Genomic DNA, 22,764 nt, shown 5'->3' with positions numbered 1-22,764 from the left:
TAATGTCTATCTCTGTGTTTACTGTGTCCTGCAGACGTCCAGCAGCTGTCAGTGATTAAAGAAGAGGTTCCCCCTGAGCAGCAGCAGGAGTGGAGACCCAGTCTGGACCAGGAGGAGCCCCCACACATTAAAGAGGAACAGGAGGAAGTCAGGACCAGTCAGGAGGGAGAGCAGCTTCAAGGGTTCACATTCACTCCTGTCCCTGTGAAGAGTGAAGATGATGATGATGATGATGATGATGATGATGATGAAGAGAAACCTCAGTCCTCACAGCTTCATGAAAGAGACTCTTCTGAACCTGACAGTGATGATGATTGGAAAGACACCAGAGAATCTCAGTCCAGTTCAAACTCTCTGAATAAAGTCCCTTTAAGTTCCAGGAACAAAGATCCAGACAGACAGAGACAACCTGATACTGATGACACTTGGTATTATCAGCTCAAAAACCATCAGTGTGTTGGTGAGTCCTCACAGTTTCATGAACTCTGGACCACTCAGGAGATAGAGCAGCTTCAACGACTGAAGGAGGCTGATGTCATCAAGTTCACATTCACTCCTGTCCCTGTGAAGAGTGAAGATGATGATGATGAAGAGAAACCTCAGTCCTCACAGCTTCATCAAAGACAAACTGAACAGATGGAAACTGATGATGGAGAGGACTGTGGAGGACCAGAACCAGCCAGAAACTCAGATCCAGATACACACTTACAACCAGTTAGTGAAGACAATTCTCTAGACTCTTCTGAACTTAAGACTGATGACAGTGATCATGATTTTAAAGAGACCAGGGAACCTCAGTCAGGTGATGTTACCAATATAAAGCCTTTGAGCTGTTTAGTTTGTGAAAAACGTTTTTCAAGGAGAAATAATTTAAATAGACACATGAAAATTCACACAGGAGAGAAACCTTTCATCTGCCCGGTGTGCAATAAAAGATGCAGTCAGTATACACATTTGCAGCAACACATGACAATCCACACAGGTGAGAAACCGCTTGGCTGCTCATTTTGCGATAAAAGCTTCAGTCGAAGGAGTGATCTGCAGAGACACATGACCGTACACACAGGAGAGAAACCATTCAGCTGTTCAACGTGCGGTAAAAGCTTCCTTCATAAGAGTGATTTGGAGAGACACATGAGAACTCATACTGGTGAAAAACCATTTAGCTGCTCAGTCTGTGGTAAAAGCTTCAGTCAAATGAGTATTCTGCAGTCACACATGAGAATGCACACAGGTGAGAAACCATTCAGCTGCTCAACGTGTGGTAAAAGCTTTATTCGTAAGAGTTATCTGCAGTTACACATGAGAACTCACACAGGTGAGAAACCATTCAGCTGTTTCGTCTGCGATAAAAGATACGTTAAAAAGAGTACTCTGCAGTTACACATGACAACTCACACAGGTGAGTAGCAGCAGGAATTGAAGTAGCTTGTTTAAATAATTTCCCCCTAGGATTATTAAAGTATTTATGATTCTGATTCAATGGTAACAGAAAAACAAGTTCGAGTGCATCATGATATCAGAACAACAGAAGCATGTGTTGGCTAGGTCTGTAAGTATTCTGAGTGACTCCACTTTCAGTCCAATATTTCCATTTCACCAGCTATTTGTAGGGATTTGATTTTCACTCTGGTCACTTAACTAGTTTACACAGCCCAGAATTAATTTATAACATTTTATTTTAGCTTTGTGAATTAGAATATGTGTCTCAGACTGTCTGTTTAATTGACAATGAAACAAAAAACAAAAATTGAAAAAACTATATCATTAAATGTGGGACGCCAAATATACAAAATGTCTGTAACACGAAGAAAAGTTGAGGCAGGAGCATCTTAACTACTGTTTTACATCACCTTTTCTTTTAATAGCATTTGTTTTGGGAAGTGAGGACACTAATTATTGATGTCAGGGGTGCAAGAGATCACAAACCTCATTGTTCTGATTGTTTAAGAGGCTCAAAGGAAGAAAATGTGGAGTTTTTCTCACTGACTCAACTGTTTCCTCTCATCATCATCTTATTAAATCCTGGTGGATGGTTTGGAGTCAGGTGGGGCAAAGACAGTCAATAGTTGTGTTTGATTGATTTGCTTTAATTTATTTATTATTTTGATAACTTTGCTTTTCTTTCGATAATCTCATGTAGTAACGACTTTGGTCCTCCCTGGTTTGTGTATATTTAACTTGTAAACATACTGCTTCTCATACCGCTGGTTGTGTTTTGTGAAGGTTTCTTTATATGTAAATAATAAGTAAGTAATTAATGAGTTTTAATTGCTTACTTGAATATATGCGACTGTAACCTGAAACCAGCTAACGGGATCGCTGGCACCACTGACCATAAACAGCTTCATATAGTTTTAATGTTGTTCACAAGTAAGTAGAATACTTCTCAACTTTGGTAAATGTAATTAATGTTTTTTTTTACTGAGGTTTTATCGTTGTGATTTTGTTATGGTTTACGTGTTACCCCGGAAGTCTGTACAACAGAGCGAGGTAACGGGGTAATTGTAGCAGTAATTTACTCTCAATGTCTAAACTGCCCCAAGCAGGTTATCTTGGTGGTAGGACCACAATGCATCTGTTCTGTTCCCATTGAATCCTTATAAAGATCAGAGAGGCTGTTTATGGTTGCAGTCATTCACAATATAGAAACACAGTATTAATATATATGGAATAAATGATATACAGAACGCTGTATTCCAGAGAAATCCAGAAGGTGGTTGGTGCTACTCACTGTACACTTATTCTAACGGTAGCATTCATACAGGGAGCCTTCAGCTTCGCTGCTGTAGTGTCCAGGTTTTAATTCAGGGCTTAAAGTTCTCAGGCAGCATGCCTGATTTCAGTTTAGTGCATTGTAGTTTGATCATATTGTGTATTTATACTGGTTATATTTATAATAAATTCCTTTAAATATACATTCTGGTTCATGAATATTGTTAACATTGTACAAATGTGAGTGATAGTGATGAATGACAGACATTGTAACTAACAGGAAACATTAGAAAACATAATCATTTGTGTCACTTTATGGGTCCATGTATCCTAAAGTTTCAGGTTGCAATCAGTAAACTTTATTTTCATAAAGGGACCTTTGTTTTGTTTCTATATTGTTGCTTCAAACGGCATTAAACATTCTGCGTTTCTACATAAAATCTGATCCATCATAGATGTTTGTATACGTTTATAACAGAGAGTTATATAAGAAACTGAAACTGTTACAGTCTGTAAATGTTAATCTGATCTTTCCTCACAGTAAGTCAACACAGACTAGTTGCTGGTTTCTGACACTAGAGGGCAGAACATCAACATCAACAAACAGTATTTGCATTTCCTGAAGAAAATGTTTGCTATTGCTACATCTGCTGTTGCCACTGTTACAGCTGTTCAACGGCCCAGTTTATGAAAGAGTCACAAAGTGTTTGTGATTCACAAGATAAAACCCAAAACTGGTGGTAATTAAATACTGTGTTCAAGAGATGTGGTGAGGTTTTATTAATGGCCAAGAGGTGGAGCTATTGTAGGTAGAATTTTATGAATGTTACACACACATGCAATGTGAGTTTATGTACAACATGCAATAAGTAAAACACAAAGCTTCAAGTCTGGTGAAGATTGGATGAAATATGTGCCAAAAAAGGTGTGAATGGGCGTGGCCTATATCAGTAAAATTAGCATCAACCAAGGAACCCACTGTATAAAAATGTTTCTTCTACTCCTAACAATTCACAGGTTATAAGCCAAAATGTAAAAAATTAATAACAACCACATGGAGGTGTAGAGCTGCATCTACAGCACACACCTATGCCCTGTATCTGAAGCACTGACCTCTGCTATGTATGTACAGCATTGATCTCTTCCCTGTATCTACAGCATTTACCAAAATATGTATTAGGATGAATAATAAAAAGTCTCAGAGTTGTTTTAACTTCATTTCAAAGAGTCTGCTGCCTCCTGCATTTAGCCACTGCTGGTGCTATAGGAGAGCAAACTGCCACCGCTTTCCAGTTTGGCTGCCACCTCCAGCACGCTGCTGTTGGCGTTTCCTGCCTAGACCCTGGGTAGGTTTAATACACATTTTAATTGTATGTACAGTGTATTTTTTGTGTATCGTATTGTGCTCTCCTGTCCAGTTGGACTCCAGAAACCCTGATCACAATAATGAAATGAAGATTGTTTTCCAATTTTGTTACAATTTCCCCACACGGTTTCTGGTAGCCTATTGGGCGGCTTAGGCACAAATATACATTTATTACAATAATAATATCAAGGTTACTATTAGGTCATACAGGATTAAACATTATTTAAAATAGGAAAACACAATACAGGAAGGAGTGAATTTGTGATCAAGAAGAAACTTTACAACATGTTCTGGTTTACTGTCCAAAATGTGTTGCTGAGGGAAGGGAACTGATACTGAAGCTGAAAGAAATAAAGCTGAGCTTTGACTTATGAGATCTTTTACAAAGAAGTTCTGGGGAGAAGTGTGTTATCTCTATTCGCTTCAATATCTCAACTTAATAGAAATAATATAACTTTATTTGTCCTCATCTTCTGTTATTTATTAGTAGTGTTAGTGAATGTATAGTCAGATTCCCGATACACACTCCATAACAGTTGGTGGCGCTAATGCTCCATAACGTTGTTTGCCAGCCGCCATTAAACACCACGAAGAAGAAGCACCGGAAATGATTGTCCGAGTTCAGAGTGGAACAAGATGGCGTCCAGTAACAACGTGTCCCGTTGTCGTGCTGAGAAAGTGTGTGTGACATCCACAGTAATGAGCCATCCGAGCCTCCATATGTCCGGATAAAGCTGTCTGAATGGACTTTTTTCGGAATGTTTTACCGCTGACTCATCTCCCGGTAGCCTACAAAGCTACAGAAGTTAGCTTAGCATGCTAGCTGTAAACAGAGCGGACCCAGCTGGCATTTTAACGTTGAATCACTGTTGAATCAACGTCAGGTGCCAGTGTTGGATAACCGTTGAATTTTTTTTTGATTTTGCAAATCTAATCAATGTTGAAATAGCAACGTCATTCCAACATCATGTTCTCAACATAGGTGAATTTGCCAACATTGAATCAATATTGATTTGAGTTTAGATTTTGCAAATCCAATCAACATTGAAATTTCAACGTCACTATAAAGTCCTGCTTTTCAACATAGTTTGACACACTATATATTTGTTACACTGTTTTCTCTAAAGTATTGATGTGTTCAACAGTAGCTCCAGTAACACCAAACACCTTGAAATGGATACATTAACACTAAGTATGTGGACAGCACAGTCAGCTAGGAAGAAGCCAATTGTTCAAAGCAAGACCAGGAAGAAGATTAATAAAGACATTTCACTGGCGTAAACATGAAACATTTGACATGGCTGCAAGTTTGCCAACATTTCAGTCTTTTTTCAACATTAATTTAGTCAAAGTCAGCTTTATTGTCAATTTCTTCACATGTACCAGACATACAAAGGAATCGAGAGGACGTTTCTCACTCTCCCACGGTCAGATAGAGTGCACAGGCACAACAGACAAGACATTTACTAATACTAAAAGTAAACATTCACTTTCACAACAGACAAGACATTTAAAAAGATAGACAATAAAATATAAAATATACAATAATATAAAATATGCAATATACAATACTTATTGTAATGCAACAATACTTATGGTATAAATATACACATGTACACATGTCGAACTTTATAAAACGGCCCAAAAACAAAACAAACAAAACATTGGGAAACATTGAACACGGCAGTGTTACTACTTACTTCTCCCACCGCCACCCATCCTCTCTGGTGCATACTTTAAATATTTTGCCATGTATTCTTCCACTTTGGTGGTAGTGGTGTCAAACGAGCCCAAGACAACGTCTGAAGAGGGGGAAAATAAAACAGATCAGTATTAGCAAATGCTAACCTCCCAAATTAAAATATTTTGCAAATATCAACTTCTGTGGCATTGCCAATGTTTCAAGTGTATAAATGAGTATTTATCAATGTGCAAGGTCATTGATCATCATGTGCTTGTGCGACCAACAAAAAGCAGTTGGTAGTACCAGTGCTGCCGGTAGAGAATTTAGTCTAGAGCCCAGAATGGAATATTATATATAATATTAGGCATGCTCTGTAGAGTCCTCCAACTAAAATGATTTTTCTCATGAATTATTATTCTGCTTACTATATTCAATTATTTAAAACGTTGTTACAAAACTACTATGTTAAAGCAAACTCACCACAGATGATCCTGTACAGATTGGTCTTCATGAAGGCAACCTTCCCACTTCTTTCTCTGAGGCTCATTATGGCCATCATTTTATTTGTCATAGTTCTGCCATAGTAAAACAGATTTATATTAGATTATAGTGCAATTAAGTTCATTATGAAAATGTAGCAGAGAGTAAGTGGGTGTGTGGGGGGAGTGCATGACAGTATATGAGGGAACATAATCACTATAAACTAATGCAAAAAAAGGGAACATAAAGTTACTTACGCAGCCATTGATTTTTTGACATGGTCTGCAGCATCAACCCCTCCCAACCTCTTCAGATGTTTACTCTGAAAAGGAGCAACAAAAAATTAAAAATATAACCATAAAAAGTGGTCAGTAGAGTCCAGACCTCCACAAAGCAGGCACATGATGAGGACGAGGAGTTTGTAGTGGTCACCAAGGTGAACAAGCCAATTGTCATAATGAAACTTTGCCAGCACTTTACAAGATTAATTATTTAACCCTTTTGTTGTCTTCGTTTTTTTTTTTTTTTAGCACTTGTTGTCCTCCGGGGTACATTAGCTACTACTAGCATAACACACACACACACACACACACACACACACACACACACACACACCTCAGAAGCTCATGAAGCCAGAAAAGGCACCTACTGCTGTAAAGACATTACCTGGATGAAATTACCCTATAGGCCTCATGTGCCTATAAAACGTAAACACCTCTTCGTCTTGTCTGTCTCTGCTGTTGTCTCTGATCAAAATGTAAAATGTCCCATGAAGCTGTACTTATTAGATCAGTTTGAACGTTTTTGTCTTGTACCCAATCAGGGAGAGGCATAAGGATATCTCTAAAAATCTTTAGTGTTGAAATTCAGGGCATAATGCGAAAGATACAGAAAATGGCAAAGTGGGGACCTGTACACACACACACACACACACACACACACACACACACAACACCGGTTAAACTAGTCTGCCCACACACAGGGTTCTTGCACCTTTTTAAAAGTAAAATTGAATGCTTTTTAAGACCTTTTTCAGGTTTGTTTTATTACAAACGGCAGACATGTGGTTATGATATAGGATGCCTTCGTACATTAAAAATGTGAGCTTTGATATTAAAATACTGTATGCAGATAGTACTGGTTATGGGCTCTATTCAAGTAAGTCTATGGTCACTGTGGTCTTTCTATGTGTGGCCTATAAATTTAATGGTAAATTAAGCACACAATGGCGGTTCGCAGTTAAGCTAGCACACAATGGCGGTTGGCGGTTAAACTAGTCTGCTGTACACACACACGCACACACACACACACACACACAATCACACACACACACAGAACAGCGGTTGGCGGTTAAGATAGCACACAGCGGCGGTTCGTGGTTAAACTAGTCTGCCGTACACACAATATTAATTAACACAATACGTATTAATATATGAGTCAGACAAACTCAAAATTTCTTGAGGAATTTTCTAGTTATAAAATGTAATTTCAAAAACTTTGCTTACCGTTTTAGAGTTGTAGCTGTTGCCAAAGTTAGTCCGAACCGGTCCAGGTCAGAATCTGCTTAGCCTAGATGAAGACAGACCCACTTTGCGCATGCGCAAGCGGGTGTTGTCTGGAACCGTCAGAGCCAATAGAATCCAGTTCTAACCGCCTCTGTGTGATGGACAACCGCCATCCTCCAATCAAGCCCTTGTATTGAACAACGTTGCAAAATGATCAATCAGACTGGAGTTGCTCTGAAAGTACGCCGGGAGATGTAGAAAGCGTTTTTATCACGACTCAACAAATGTTTAATTCAGAGTTGATCTTTCAACGTATCATTATTCATGTATCAACACTTTTTCAACAGTTAATTGATCTGCATTGTTTGGATGTTGGAACAACGTTATTTTTCTACTGATGTATTTCAAGAAAAGTCATGGTTGTAAAAATAATGTTGATTTGACGTACAACTCAAAAACTGTTGATATTTCAATGTTGAATGCATAGTGAGTTAACAACACCACTTCAACTATTTGGTGTTCAACGTTGTTTTGAAGTTGAATTAACGTTTTTTCATAAACTGACATTATTTCAACAACATTTAAACGTTTAATGTCAGTCGAATGCCAGCTGGGGAGCTTAGCAACACAGCGCTAGACAGAGTGACTGTTTGATGGAGAGCAAACAGTGTTTTTGACGGAGTTTGTGTGATTGTGTGAAAATGTGTAAAGTCCAAATGCTGAGAGCGTTGGTGAAGCAGCGACTAACTGCGGCTGCTGAAGAGATATTTGGGCTGTTTGAAAGAACGATAGCAGAGTACGAGGAGGAACTTTGTCGTTCAAAAGAGGAGAACGAGCGACAACGGAAACTACTGGACGCTGTTTTCAACCCTCAACTTCGGTTACACAGAGCAGGTTGGTTCACTGTACTGCTTCTTCTCTCACTGTTCACACTCTGAGCTGGAAGTAGTATTCACAGCCTTTACTGCAGTAACAGGATGATCAGCACAATGGACTCAAAGGAAAAGTAGTGATAGTGCAGGAACAGGTTGGACTATTATATCTGATGGATCAATATTACTGCTGTGTGCTGGATCAGGTTCACCAGTGATGAATTATGGATTTAGTCCCATTTCTGGCTTTTATAATTCAGCCTCATTCATCAACATTTTATTTATATTAAACTGTGTTTTGTGTGCAGGAAACCGGTGCGACTTACAACAGTCTCACCATGTTTGGGTCTTAATGTCATTGCCAAATTGATCATATGTTACAAATAGGCCTCTGCTGGTCATTTAGATGTTATTTGACTAAATTATCCTATTATCATCACAGTATTGCACCACATAAAGCACCACACGAAAGAGCACAAGGATTTTTTTAGCCTGGGGGCAGAAAGACAAAAGGAACTGTCAGTAATCACTTCTGGAGCCAAAAACAAGGTAAGATGTTTACACTTATTGCACTTATATTTCAAATGTTTGACATTTTGGGAATTTAATAAATATTGACATGACAATCAATTTGAAACCCTTACAGTTCCATATTGGTTTTCAGGATGGGATTTTTCCTGTTAACAGTATTTCCTGTTTTTCTGACTTCCTTTTCTGACCTTATAATTACCTCAAGTTGCCTTTTGGGACATACATGCATACATATGTACATATCATACTTGCCTGTTGAGAGGAGTTTATTTCAGCCTCATATAAAATCAACAATAATGATAATAATAATATTAAAGCAAACAGAGCTTTGGTATCGGAATAGTATCGGTATCGGCAGATATCCAAATTCAGGTATCGGGATCGGATCAGAAGTGAAAAAATGTGGATCGGTGCATCCCTAGTTGTTTTGGTTCAGAACGCAGCGAACACGGCGTCGAGGCAGAAGCACCCTAAAGTTTGGTTATATTTCACGCGAAAAGACGACAATACGGTCACTTGCAACACTTGTAAAGTTTCTATTTCGTCAAAGGGGGGGAACTACCTCCAATACGCAGAAACATTTGGCCACACAGCATGCAATTCATTTGCATGACTGTCACGTGGATGACGTGCTGAGAGCGGGATTGCAAGCTCAATGTACACGTCCCAAACAGATAAGATCACAACAATAGCATGTCTTCATAAACCACCCTTGTTCGTCTTCATACAATATGTTGGGAAGTTGCAGTAAATATCAATACAATATGTTCTATATCCCTTTGTGTTGTGTCTCTCCTTCGTCTGTTAAGATAACTGAACATTTTGTGAGTCTCGAGGCATTGTCAGCCTTTATATCTCATTTGTAAATGCTTAATAAGCCATAGATAGTGCTCACTTTAGATGAGCTCGTGCAAAATACTTAATTAACGAGTAGTAAGTGCTTTGTAACTGTGAATTCCTGCATTAATAACTGTTTATAGGCCATCATTAGAAAATTAATTTGTTGTGAGTTCTTATAGAACATCTGCTAACACAGTTACTAATCATTAATGCATGTCTGAATAGTGGATGTGCAAGTGCATGCAGAAATGTACAGTACAATGAAGAGTAAAACATTTATAACTGTGATTATAAACCACATAGTAATGACTATTTACAGCAGAATCATGCTTTATAAATGATGAATTCAGTATTTACTAATCCATAACTAATGTGCTTATCAATGATGAATAAAACATTTTTAACAGTGTTTATAAACTACATACTAATGTGTATTCATGTGTTATAAATGATGATTTCATTATTTATTCATGCTTAACTAATGCTAAATAGTGTGTACTCATTATAAAGTGTTACCAAGAGCTCTTGCCTGGAAGATAAGGGATGTATACTGAGCATCACAGACATCCTCTTTGGTAATGTTCTGTATCTGCATATCCCCATCACACAGGTACTTGTAGCACCAAAGTTTGAGGCAGCTGGGTGGTGGTCCACCATGAGCCAGACATGCAGCCCAAATTTCACCAGCACTCCTAGAAAATTAAGAATGGATTTGGAGTAACATATTAATGTCCTGAAGACTAGGACATACTGTGTAAAGATCACAAGCCACTATCTTTAGCAAAGCATTTAGCCTATGGATCAAAATCATTGCTAAAAAAAATCGAAACAAAATCACTGTATTCAAGCATGGCATACCTGAAATTGCTTGGTCCAGATCCAACATGGAATATTTAGGACATTTTCCAGTCTGGTCACCCTCAAACAGACACTGCTCTATGCCTGCAACCATTTCTTTTAACACAAACAAACACCATTCAACTACTGTTACTTCTACTGCAACTTTGTTCATGTATTTTAACTCATATTTCAAATATATCTACCTGTGAGGAACTACCTTAATGCCCCTGTATCGACGCCTGCCTCCCCTATGAACTGTACTTTTAACTGATTGGTAGGCAATGCCTTCTTTTGTCGCTTCCACTGAGCAAGGCCCTGCTCCACCACATGGGATCTCGACACAGTGATTGTACATTCTTCCTCTTTGTTAACAGCTGCAGATATGGCCAGCAGGATGTCATCAAGACTGAGAGAGAAATCAGTGCCTGTTAGGCAGTGTGACTCTTTAAAATACATGTCTATTCCTTTACGTCAGGGTTTCAAACAGTGGTATGTAATGTGTAGTACCTGTGTGCACATTTGTGTTATACCTTTTTGTTACTTCTGTCAGGTCATAGCCTACTGGTGGTACCTTGTTTCTTTGACATGATAAGAGGAACGAGGAAGTTTGAACCACTGCCTTAGGTAATGGAGAACTTGAAGGACTGAAGTCAGCATTGCTGCAATGACAAAACACAAGGTGAAACCCATTTACCCACGTAAAATGTAAAATGCGCTTCTTTAGCACCATGATTCTGTTACCTCTCTCCACACTTGCATGCATGTACCTCCAGGTCTTTTGGAGGAAACTTTTCTGCACAAATTGGACACACTCTGTTAAACCAGTTAAATGTTTAACATGACATGGGGAGACAAAAAATGATTTTAAAGTATACACTCAAGACTTTGAAACATATCTTCATGTTTGAGGACACCAAAACCACATCTTCCTCTGTTGGCTGTCAAGAGGAATGAAAAAAGATAAAAGAAAAATAAATTCTGGCTTTAAAGACAACAATAATAGATTTGTGATGTGATGCTGATATTCATCTAGCTTGATTGTATAGATATCTGACTGCTGTTTTTTAGCTTTCAACATGGGTTTTTGCATAACTGTTCATTAGGTAACATAGCCTAGACCTATTGTAAAGCGGAGCAAACACAAATGGCAACTGATAATTTCATTAGTCAACGATGATGAAATAAAAAGAACTAGTGTAGACATGTCTCATGTTAAGATATGTCCAGGAAATCTCTGTAATTGAGTAATATGTCCCTTGAAATTTGTCCAAACACTTTTTAACTCAACCAGAATACCATTGATGCTTGAAAGGTAATTACTTCACCTTCTGATTTGAGTTTATTTTCAAGTCTTCCATATCAGGCTTGGAGTATGGAAGCGAATCGTTACCAAAATTTAAATCTAAATGCATTTGCCGAAATGCCTTTTCATTTTAAGAATGTGGCTGCATTATTTGACTCATAAATAAAATTAATAATCAATCATCCTATTTGCATTTTAATTTTCTTCTTCAAGACTGCTCATTCTTTTACTTAATTAAAATGAAAAAGAAAAAGACATTTGAGATTTAATTTTCAAAATATGCCCTAGCAAATAGATACCAAAATTCAATTTGAAATGTAAAATTAGAAAATTAAAATGCATTTGCAGAAATGCCTTTTCATTTTAAGAATGTGGCTGCATTATCTGACTCATAAATAAAATAAGTTATCAATCATCCTATTTGCATTTGCATTTTCTTCTTAACTGCACATTTTATGCCATCATCAAAAAGAAAACAAAGAGGAGATTGCTATTTCGTTTTTTGTGGTCTGCCCCGCAAAAAAGTGCCGATAATTCGAAAAGGATTTGGCAATCTGAGCGGCACAGGAGAGTGACGTCAGTAGCCGCTCAGCTCCGTGCTGACCGTGCTACCCACAAGACAGACCAGTGTCTTTTGCGCCCCTAGTGGTAGTGACCACTGGTCCGTGCCAGGTTGGAGCTGGTCGCGAGGAGCTGGTCAGGACTGTGCGGCAGGTCACGAACACACTGACCTGCATAATCGATAGTACTACTCTTACAACTACGATTAATAATAATAATTTAATCATTGTTATTATGATTTCTATTAATAATAGTGATCAATAACATTGGATAGACAAACGATTATGGCTTCTCACATTTAGGCTATTATGCTAACACAGTGAGAAACGGGAAAAGTTGTATTAAAAATAAATAAATACAAACACTCCACAGATCACTCAACTGGTCTAAACAACAGAACAGATCACATAGGAGGTGGTCAGGACCAGTCATTTTAGTGCCCTTTGTGCCAGGTCGCGACCAGTGTCTTTTTGTCTTCCTTCTAAGAGTGTTGGATCCACTCGTTATTTATTCTCGCTCTTACTTATAATTTCCGTACTTTATTTTACTTTGTTTGCGACACGTGTTGAATTTTTCCTCAAGTAATAACATGCTGTGCTAAAGAACTTTTCTAAGTACTTTTATTTTGAAAGCTCAAGACACAAACGAATTTCTTCTTTTATATTTTTGTAGTCTTATCGTCAAGTATTGTCGCCTGATTCACAGAAAGTGAATTTAGTTTAATTCTTGGACTTAGTTACGACGGAGAATTCGCCAGGCCAGCGTTTCATCCTCCAGTTATTTTCAAACAAGAAGCTGAATTAGTTTACAATCAAAGCTGAAGACCAACCACTCTAAGACATTTATCATCAGCCAGAAGGACGTTGCAGTAGTTGACTGCTCAAGAAGACGTATAAATGTTTCCAGCCGAACAAAGACATTATTCTCCAGCCACCTTGCCCCCAACGCTCACTAGCACACACGCCACGCTGGGCCTTTTGGAGAGATTGCCACTGGTACCAGGGACGAGACGCAACTTCCTTCGGCCTGTTGGATCAGTGACGCAAAGCCGCAGTTGAGCTAAAAGCCAAGGACCTGGAATCCTTCCAAGTTCCATCTACAAACAAAGTAGGCTGACTCTCCAGTACGTGGCCGGATTCACACACATGAAAGAGAGCTGGTGTCTGTCTGTAAGCTTTGATTCCCATCTTTTAAGTTAAAGAGAATTTTCGATTATGGCCTCGTAGTTCTAAAATTTAATCTCGTAATATTTTAAACTTACTGCCGCATCGCAAAATCCACCATCGCTCCTGAATCACCTAATAGTAATAATTAATTTACTGTCCACATATTCTGTTACTTGTTGTCATTTGTTTGCATTATCATTTCATGCTATTTACTCTGCATTAGTTTAGTTAATAAACATATATAACTGTATGTCCTTGTCGGTGCCGGTTTGATTTGATGCGGGAAAATCGATGAATCGTGTAAAAGAAATCACTACTTTAGAAATATCAGCTTACATATAGATTTTGAAATTTTATAAATTGATTTGAAATTGATTTAATTAGATCTGTGGAATAATTTCCTCCGGATTATTCCAGTAGCTAAACAACGGAGATGGTGCCCCATTTACGAGTGTATTATTAATCTTCAGTGATTAATTACCTTTCTAATTAAATAGTAGTGTAACCCCTACACCACCCTCTTCCTGTGAGAACAGGACCAATTCAATTCAATTTTATTTGTATAGTGCCAATTCATAACAGAAGTTATCTCAGGACACTTTTCAAATAGAGCAGGTCTGTTAAAAGGCAGAAACCTAGGACAGATCCTTCGGCTCTAGGTGGGTGGTCGTCTGTCTCGACCAATTGGGGTGAGAGAGAGAGAGAGACAGACAGACAGACAGACAGACAGACAGACAGAGAGAGAGAGAGAGAGAGAGAGAGAGAGAAACAGAGACAGAGAGAGACAGACAGGTGCACAGTGACAACAGTATTGGCAATGGCAATCTAGCAGGACCATGAGCAGAAGGCTCCACCAGGATCGATAAGAACCTGCGAGACGAGAAAGCACAAGAACTCCGGGGAAGAAGTGAAGTTAGTAACATGCATTAATGGGACATGAATGAGTGCAGAAAGAGAGAGGAAGAGAGGAGCTCAGTGCACCATGGGAAATCCCCCGATAGTCTTGGCCTATAGCAGCATAACTAAGGGATGGTTCAGGACTCACCTGATCCAGCCCTAACTATAAGCTTTATCAAAGAGGAACGTCTTAAGCCTACTCTCAAATGTGGAGAGGGTGTCTGCCTCCCGAACCACAACTGGAAGCTGGTTCCACAGGAGAGGAGCTTGGTAACTGAAGGCTCTGGCTCCTGTTCTATTTTTAGAGACTATAGGAACCACAAGTAGCCCAGCATTCAGAGAACGTAGTGTTCTAGTGGGGTAATAGGGTACTATGAGCTCTTTAAGATATGAAGGGGCCTGACCATGAAGAGCTTTATAGGTGAGGAGGAGGATTTTAAATTCTATTCTACATTTTACAGGGAGCCAGCGCAGAGAAGCTAGTACAGGAGAGATGTGATCTCTTTTTCTAGTTCCTGTCAGTACTCGTGCTGCAGCGTTCTGAATTAATTGGAGCGTTTTAATGGACTTATTGGAGCAACCTGATAATAAAGAGTTGCAGTAATCCAGCCTAGAAGTAACAAATGCATGGATTAGTTTTTCTGCATCTGTCTGCGATGGATGTGAGGAGGTGTCTAATTTTTGTAATATTATGTAAATGAAAGAAGGAAGTCCTAGAGGTCTGCTTCATGTGGGAATTAAATGACAAATCCTGATCAAAGATAACTCCAAGATTCCTGACAGTGGTGCTAGAGGCCAAGGTAATGCCATTTAGAGTAACTATATCTTTCGACAGTGAGTCTCTAAGGTTTTTGGGGCCAAGAACAAGAATTTAGTTTATCATCAGAAAATTGTAGCTCATCCAGGATTTTATGTCCTTAAGACTGAAAATCCTCAAATAAACTATTGTTATGTAAAAAGTCACACAACTCTTTGGCGACTACTTTCTCCAGAATCTTAGAGAGGAAGGGGAGGTTAGAGATCGGTCTATAGTTGGCTAAAACCCCTTGGTCAAGAGTGGGCTTTTTAAGAAGGGGTTTAATTACAGCTACTTTAAAGGACTGTGGTACATATCCTGATAATAAAGAAAGATTAATCATATCCAGTAAAGAAGTTCCAATCAAGGGTACGACTTCTTTAAGCAGCCTAGTTGGGATGGGGTCTAACAGGTTGACAGGTTGATGGCATCGATGTAGAAATTATTGAAGTCACTGATAACTGTTGATGGCAGTTGGTGATTGATTTTCTCTCTAATAGTAATAATTTTATTATAAAAGAAGCTCATAAAGTGGTAGTTACTTAAGTTTATGGGGATATGTGGCTCAATAGAGCTGTGACTCTCTGTCAGCCTGGCTACAGTGCTGAAGAGAAACCTAGGGTTATTCTTCTTTTCTTCTATTAGTGCTGAATAATAGGCTCCTCTAGCGTTACGGAGGGCCTTTCTATAGGTTTTAAGATTATCTTGCCAAATTGAGCGATATTCTGATAATTTGGAATAGCTCCATTTCCTTTCAGATTTCCTAGCTTTTTGCTTTAATTGGCGGGTTTGGTGGTTGTACCACGGTGCTAGTTTCCTATGTTTTAATAATTTCCTTTTATAGGAGCGATAGAGTCTAATGTTGATCGTAGTGAGCCTGCAGCACTATCGACAAGATTATCAATTTCAGAGGGACTAAAGTCGTTATAGGACTCTGTTAAATTCAGACATGGCATTGAATTAAACACTGAAGGAATCTCCTCCTTAAATTTAGCTACAGCACTGTCAGATAGACATCTGCTGTAGGAAGTTTTGCGTAATGGCTTATAATCTAATAATATGAATTCAAAAGTTATTAAATAATGGTCAGATAGGAAAGGATTATGTGGGAAGACTATTAAATGTTCAATATCAATGCCATATGATAGAACAAGGTCAAGAGTGTGATTAAAACAATGAGTTGGTTTATTTACACTCTGACAGAAGCCAATTGAGTCTATTAATGATATAAATGCATTACTAAGGCTGTCATTGTTAACATCCACATGAATATTAAAATCACCTACAATAATTACTTTATCTGATTTAAGGACTAAACTTGATAAAAACTCTGAGAATTCAGATATAAAATCAGAGTACGGTCCAAGAGCGCGGTACACTCGTCCAACACTCGTTGGACAACCAGGTCTCAGTAAGACAAAGTAAATAAATAATAATCTGATATTAATTCATTCACTAAAACAGCTTTTGAAGACAGAGACCTGATATTTAACAGTCCCCATTTCATACTCTTATTTTTTGCAACTGCGGAGTTCATTTTAATTTTTATTAGATTTTTATGTTTAACTTTTTATTTCTTTAAATAATTTAGTGGGGGGGGCAGACACAGTCTCTGTGGGGTTATGGGTGGGTGACTGTTCTAAAGAAAGCGCAGAGAAGTGTGTAAGACAGCAGGTCTGCTTCCTGGTCCCAACTCTGGATTGTCAGGTTTTAGAAATAAACTTTGCCATATTTCTAGGTAAGAGAGCCACTCCATCCAAATCGGGATGGATGCCGTCTCTCCTAATCAGACTAGGTTTTCCCCAAAAAGGCTGCCAGTTATCAATGAAGCCCACATCATTTGCTGGACACCACCTCGACAGCCAGCGGTGGAAGTCCGACATGGGGCTACACATGTCATCACTGGTCACATTGGGGAGGGGTCCAGAGAAAACTACGGAGTCCGACATAGTTTTAGCATAATTACACATCGACTCCACATTAATTTTAGTGACCTCCGATTGGCGTAAACGGGTGTCATTACCGCCGACGTGGATAACAATCTTACTATATTTACGTTTATCTTTAGCCAGCAATTTTAAAAGGATTCAATGTCGCCCGCTCTTGCCCCAGGGATACATTTAACTTCGCTAACTTAACGTTTCTGACTATGGAGCTGCCAATAATCAGAGTTGGTTACTCAGCGGGTGTATCGCTGAGTGGGGAAAATTTATTAGAAACGTGAATGGGTTGGTGGTGACCTGTGGGCTTCAGTGTTTTAGTCTTCCTTCGCTCAGTCACCCAGCTTCCCTGTTTCCTGGCTGCTCGGGAACTACCGGAGGAACTACCGGGGGAACTACCGGAGGACAGCTAGCAGAAGCTACCTTCGGTCGGACCGCACCGGCTACTGGGGGCTGGCTAACTATAGCGGCTAAAGATAACTCTGTGGTGCGGTACTGTTCCTCTAACTTACTAAGCCTTTCCTCCAGCGCAGTAAATAAACTACACTTAATACATGTACCATTATCATTAAAGGAGGCAGAGGAATAACTGAACATCTGGCACACTGAGCAGGACAGAGCAGAGGGAGAGGGAGAAGCCATAGCTAACTGCTAATGTTAATGAAGCTAGCATGTATGAAAAACTTTTGAAAATAGCGAAAAGTCGCCAAAAGAAGGAGTAACTCTGAGTGTTTAGATAGAACGAGTCTACGTTTAATTGTTAAGCTGGAAAATAACCGCTGTAAGGAGTTAAACAAATTTAGATTTAGCATTCACTGGACAGAGCTACAGCACCAAACAGTGTACACAGAGCAGGAAGTAAACCGGAAATGAGTCAGTACGCTTACCGTAGCGAAGCCAAACAAGTGTCACAGTCCTTATTTTCTTATGTTCGTAGGACGAAGCGGGATTCACAGACTGCTCTCTCCCCACAGACAGAAACACCATATGGAGAAAATTTAGAAAAGGTTTTTCTGCTTACCTTTTGAATGAGCTCATACAGTGGTCGGTCTGTGGTGGAGTGAGGGCCGTCCGCCCGGAACCGTGACCCGTCTTGTCCTCCTGGCTGGCTCTCCAAATGCTGTGGTTTAATTTTTCTTGTCTCAATGCACCTCAATGGACACCTATCTGACATAAACTTTTAGCTATCTGACTGTAGTGAGAGACCACAAACTCCCACTGAAGGAACCCAGAATGGTGACACAGACTCACAGAAAGCAAAGAGAATTGCCCGTTTCACTTCACGTGCAAGATTTATTTGCATCAACACAGGAAACAAGCAAACCGAGTTGTCTTGAGAATAAACTAACTAAAACAAAGAAAATCACTCCATTATAAGCCTCTTTCCCAAAGGGTGTCTATTGGTGACGTCTAATGTCCGATAACCAGTAGACATAACACATCTGATGCCCTACTCTCCAGGAGACAGCCTTTTCTGAATGCATTTTCAGAAATGAAAATGATTAAAAGGATCAGAAGAAACTCTGATCCTTTTAATCATTGCTTACTTTCCAGGAAGTCTTCTGCTGATAATCCTCGTGAGACTTTGTCAACAGATTTCAACTTGGTTCCAATTTGTTTCCACTGAGTGACATCTTCAGCCTGATGATGATCCTACAGTTATCCAGTCTGGATGTCTATCTTTGTGTTTACTGTGTCCTGCAGACGTCCAGCAGCTGTCAGTGATTAAAGAAGAGGTTCCCCCTGAGCAGCAGCAGGAGTGGAGACCCAGTCTGGACCAGGAGGACCCAGAGCCCCCACACATTAAAGAAGAACAGGAGGAAGTCAGGACCAGTCAGGAGGGAGAGCAGCTTCAAGGGTTCACATTGACTCATGTCCCTGTGAAGAGTGAAGATGATGATGATGATGAAGAGAAACCTCAGTCCTCACAGCTTCATCAAAGACAAACTGAACAGATGGAAACAGATGATGGAGAGGACTATGGAGGACCAGAACCAGCCAGAAACTCAGATCCAGATACACACTTACAACCAGATACTGATGACAGACTGAAGACTCTTCTGACCCTGAGACTGATGTGATGATGAAACTGACGGTGATAATAATTGTAAAGAGACCAGAGAATCTCAGCCAGGTTCAAACTCTCTGAATAATAAGGAAGTCCCTGTAAGTGATGTAGAGTGTAATGGTGGAAAGAAACCTTTCAGTTGCTCTGAATGTGGTAAACGCTTTGGTCAGAAGTCATATCTGCAGGTGCATTTCAAGTGTCATACAGGAGTAAAACCTTACAGTTGTTCACTTTGTACTAAACGTTTTTTACGGTCGGAGCATTTACAGTTACACATGAGAACCCACACAGGGGAGAAACCATTCAGCTGCAACGTTTGTGCCAAAAGATTCAGTTGGGGTCAACAGCTTAAAAGACATAAGTGTGTACCTCAGCCAGTTTGTAGCAATAAAAAAGCTGTTCAGATATTCAATTTGTAAAAAACATTTCTCACAGAGAAAAAGTTTTGATGACATGAAAACTCAAGGAGGAGGGAAACCGTTCAGCATAGTGTGCGGTAAATGCTTAATCAGTAAGTGTCAGCTGCAAGAACAAAAGAGAAAGCACACAGGTGAGAAACCATTCAGCTGCCCAGTCTATGATAAAAGCTTCCACAGGGAGGCTCATCTGGAGAGACACATGATAACTCACAAACTAGGTAAACCATTCAGCTGCTCAGTCTGTCGTAAAAGCTTTGTTTGTAAGAGCACTCTGCAGGGACACAATACATTTCACACAAGAGAGAAACCATTCTGCTGCTGTATGTGTGATAAAAGCTTCTTCAGAAAGGCTCATCTGCAGAGACACATGAAAACTCACACAGGAGAGAAACCATTCAGCTGCTCAGTGTGCAATAAAGGCTTTGTTGGAAAGATTAGTCTGCAGAGACACATGAGAACTCACACAGGTGCAGCAGGAGGTGAAGTAGCCTGTTCAACTATTACAGACAAAAAACAAGTTAGAGATGCGTCTTAATATCAGAACAGAAAAGTCTGGTGGTTAGCGCCAACGCTCATTTTCTGTTTCTCCCAGTCTTTGAATGTGTATTGATTATATATTGTTTGCCATTTGTGCCTTTGTTACGGTTTTATAACTAATTGTGATACATTATTAAATAAATATCTAGGAAAAGTTATGCGTTGTTTACTGCTAGCTGCTAACTGTCTAGCTTTGAATAACCTGCAACTTATTATTTTACCAGCACAGTAAAGCATAAGTTAGCATTTAGGAACTAAGGATACAAATTGTTGAAGTAAGAGATGTGTTACATCCCTTTTGACAAATGAAGGAAAAAAAAGAAAAACATGACAACCAAAACAAATGCTAAGTCAAAGTAGTTGACTTAAAAAATATATATTTTACTCAAATCTTGATAGTTAAAGTGGTGAGACTCGAAAAAGCAAGTGGACGTTTCAAATATTATAAATATTATGACAATGATAACCTGCAAGTAATTCAGTTCATGTAGGCCTACATACACTCCTCTCTTGAGCACCTCAGTGCTATTATAACCTGTTAACTATTGAGACTCTACATAACTGGCGACCAAACAAAATCTACTACATGTTTATTATAAACCTTTGAATTTAAAAATTACTCAATGAAATCGGTTGAGAAATTGAGTAGAAATTTTTTATACATTAAAAAACGCTTGTTTACAGGTCAGTCTAGCCTGGTCCAATATGGCGCCGATGTTGATGTACAATCCAGCAGCCACTGTGGTGTCCATGTATATATGTCTATGCTTGTTAGCACCTAGAGAGGACACAGGGGAGGGGAGAGAAAGAGAAGCAGGAAGATAAAAACACAACAGGCCCTGCTTGGCACGTAACAGGTGCAATGGATCACAATATAACTAAAGGATGGTTCAAGACTCACCTGATCCAGCCCTAACTATAAGCTTTATCAAAGAGGAATGTCTTAAGCCTACTCTTGAATGTGGTGAGGGTGTCTGCCTCCTGAACCACAACTGGAAGCTGGTTCCACAGGAGAGGAGCTTGGTAACTGAAGGCTCTGGCTCCTGTTCTACTTTTTGAGACTACAGGAACCACAAGTAGCCCAGCATTCAGAGAACGTAGTGTTCTAGTGGGGTAATAGGGTACTATGAGCTCTTTAAGATATGAAGGGGCCTGACCATGAAGAGCTTTGTAGGTGAGGAGGAGGATTTTAAACTCTATTCTAAATTTTACAGGGAGCCAGTGCAGAGAAGCTAGTACAGGAGAGATGTGATCTCTTTTTCTAGTTTCTGTCAGTACTTGTGCTGCAGCGTTTTGAATTAATTGGAGCATCTTGATGGACTTATTGGGGCAACCTGATAATAAAGAGTTGCAGTAATCCAGCCTTAAAGTAACAAATGCATGGACTAGTAATATCATCTGGAATAACTGTTTCTTTAGATAATGAGTTTCTGAGATGTTTGGGGCGAAGTACAAAAACCTTTCATTTTTGTCTGAGTTTAACATCAGAAAATTGCATTTTTATGTCTGTAAAGGTCCATTGTGTAACACTGAGGAGGGTTTATTGTCAGAAATGTAATATAATATTTATAGGTATGTTTTCATTAGTGTATAATCAGCTGAAAATTAGAATCTTTGCCTTTGTATTTTTGCGCACTTTACGCCCACCATAGTTTCTCCTTTAGAAACTTCCGAGGCAGTTGTGATCTGCAATTAACACAATTTGATGCCACTAACCTCTGCCACCTCTGTTATCTCAGTTAGCCATGCAGCTCGCACTCTTGTGGCCGGTGTGTAAGATTTAGTGCCATTTCAGATTGCAACAAACTAAACAACACTTGGAATGAGAACAGGCTTTGAAGTGTGTATGAGAAACTATGGTGGCTGCAAAACTCGCGAAAAACACGCAAGTCTATATCGAGAGTCAGTGTTTGGTTTGTCCATTCTGGACTACTGTAGAGACATGATAGTTCAACATGGCGGACTCCGTAGAAGACGACCCGCTCAATGACGATAAAAACGTTTCATTCTAAGGTAACAAAAAAACAACTGGATCACATTTTACACTATTCCGTCGGACATCCTCTGGTTGCTCTGCCTGGACGGTGCATGAAGTTGAAGTTCCCTGATGGAAAGATCGCTAACTTGTTGGCGGTTACTTTAGCCGCTAGCTCAGTTCCAGTGCCATTATGACCACAGCTGATACTATAATTAATTTTAATATAATGATATAATCTCTGTAAATAATGTTATAAAGAGTTCGGT

At 39.2% G+C, this 22,764-nt stretch overlaps 3 protein-coding genes and 2 long non-coding RNA genes across 9 annotated transcripts in view; 1 reads left to right on the top strand and 4 right to left on the bottom strand.

The window, feature by feature from the left end:
* LOC127358022 (zinc finger protein 391-like) overlaps positions 1–3,155 on the top strand; it is a 70,293-nt gene extending 67,138 nt beyond the window's left edge. For 2 of the 3 annotated variants that reach the window (XM_051390849.1, XM_051390848.1), the window contains exon 2: positions 35–3,155. In XM_051390849.1, the coding sequence (XP_051246809.1) occupies positions 35–1,410 (1,376 nt within the window). In that variant the 3' untranslated portion in view covers positions 1,411–3,155. The remainder of the gene's footprint in view (positions 1–34) is intronic. The other variant, XM_051390850.1, reaches the window with a different exon arrangement.
* LOC127357960 (zinc finger protein 260-like) overlaps positions 1–22,764 on the bottom strand; it is a 64,169-nt gene that overhangs the window by 19,835 nt on the left and 21,570 nt on the right. The gene's annotated exons all lie outside the window — the stretch shown is intronic.
* Positions 1–22,764, bottom strand: part of LOC127358010 (gastrula zinc finger protein XlCGF57.1-like) — a 91,576-nt gene that overhangs the window by 59,308 nt on the left and 9,504 nt on the right. The gene's annotated exons all lie outside the window — the stretch shown is intronic.
* The window catches only part of LOC127358146 (uncharacterized), a 27,670-nt gene extending 4,906 nt beyond the window's left edge, over positions 1–22,764 (bottom strand). Inside the window, exons 1-2 of the long non-coding RNA XR_007882376.1 lie at positions 21,422–22,764; positions 14,734–14,908 (exon numbers count right to left, since the gene is read on the bottom strand). This is a non-coding gene — a long non-coding RNA (uncharacterized LOC127358146). The remainder of the gene's footprint in view (positions 1–14,733; positions 14,909–21,421) is intronic.
* LOC127358155 (uncharacterized) lies at positions 10,530–11,262 on the bottom strand. The gene is made up of 3 exons (XR_007882384.1): positions 11,051–11,262; positions 10,852–10,947; positions 10,530–10,685 (listed from the first exon to the last, which is right to left on the bottom strand). It is a non-coding gene; the product is annotated as an uncharacterized LOC127358155 (long non-coding RNA).

The sequence above is a fragment of the Dicentrarchus labrax genome, unplaced genomic scaffold, assembly GCF_905237075.1.
Source record: "Dicentrarchus labrax unplaced genomic scaffold, dlabrax2021, whole genome shotgun sequence".
Lineage (NCBI taxonomy): Eukaryota > Metazoa > Chordata > Actinopteri > Moronidae > Dicentrarchus > Dicentrarchus labrax.
This window is presented reverse-complemented; position numbering and strand designations above follow the sequence as displayed.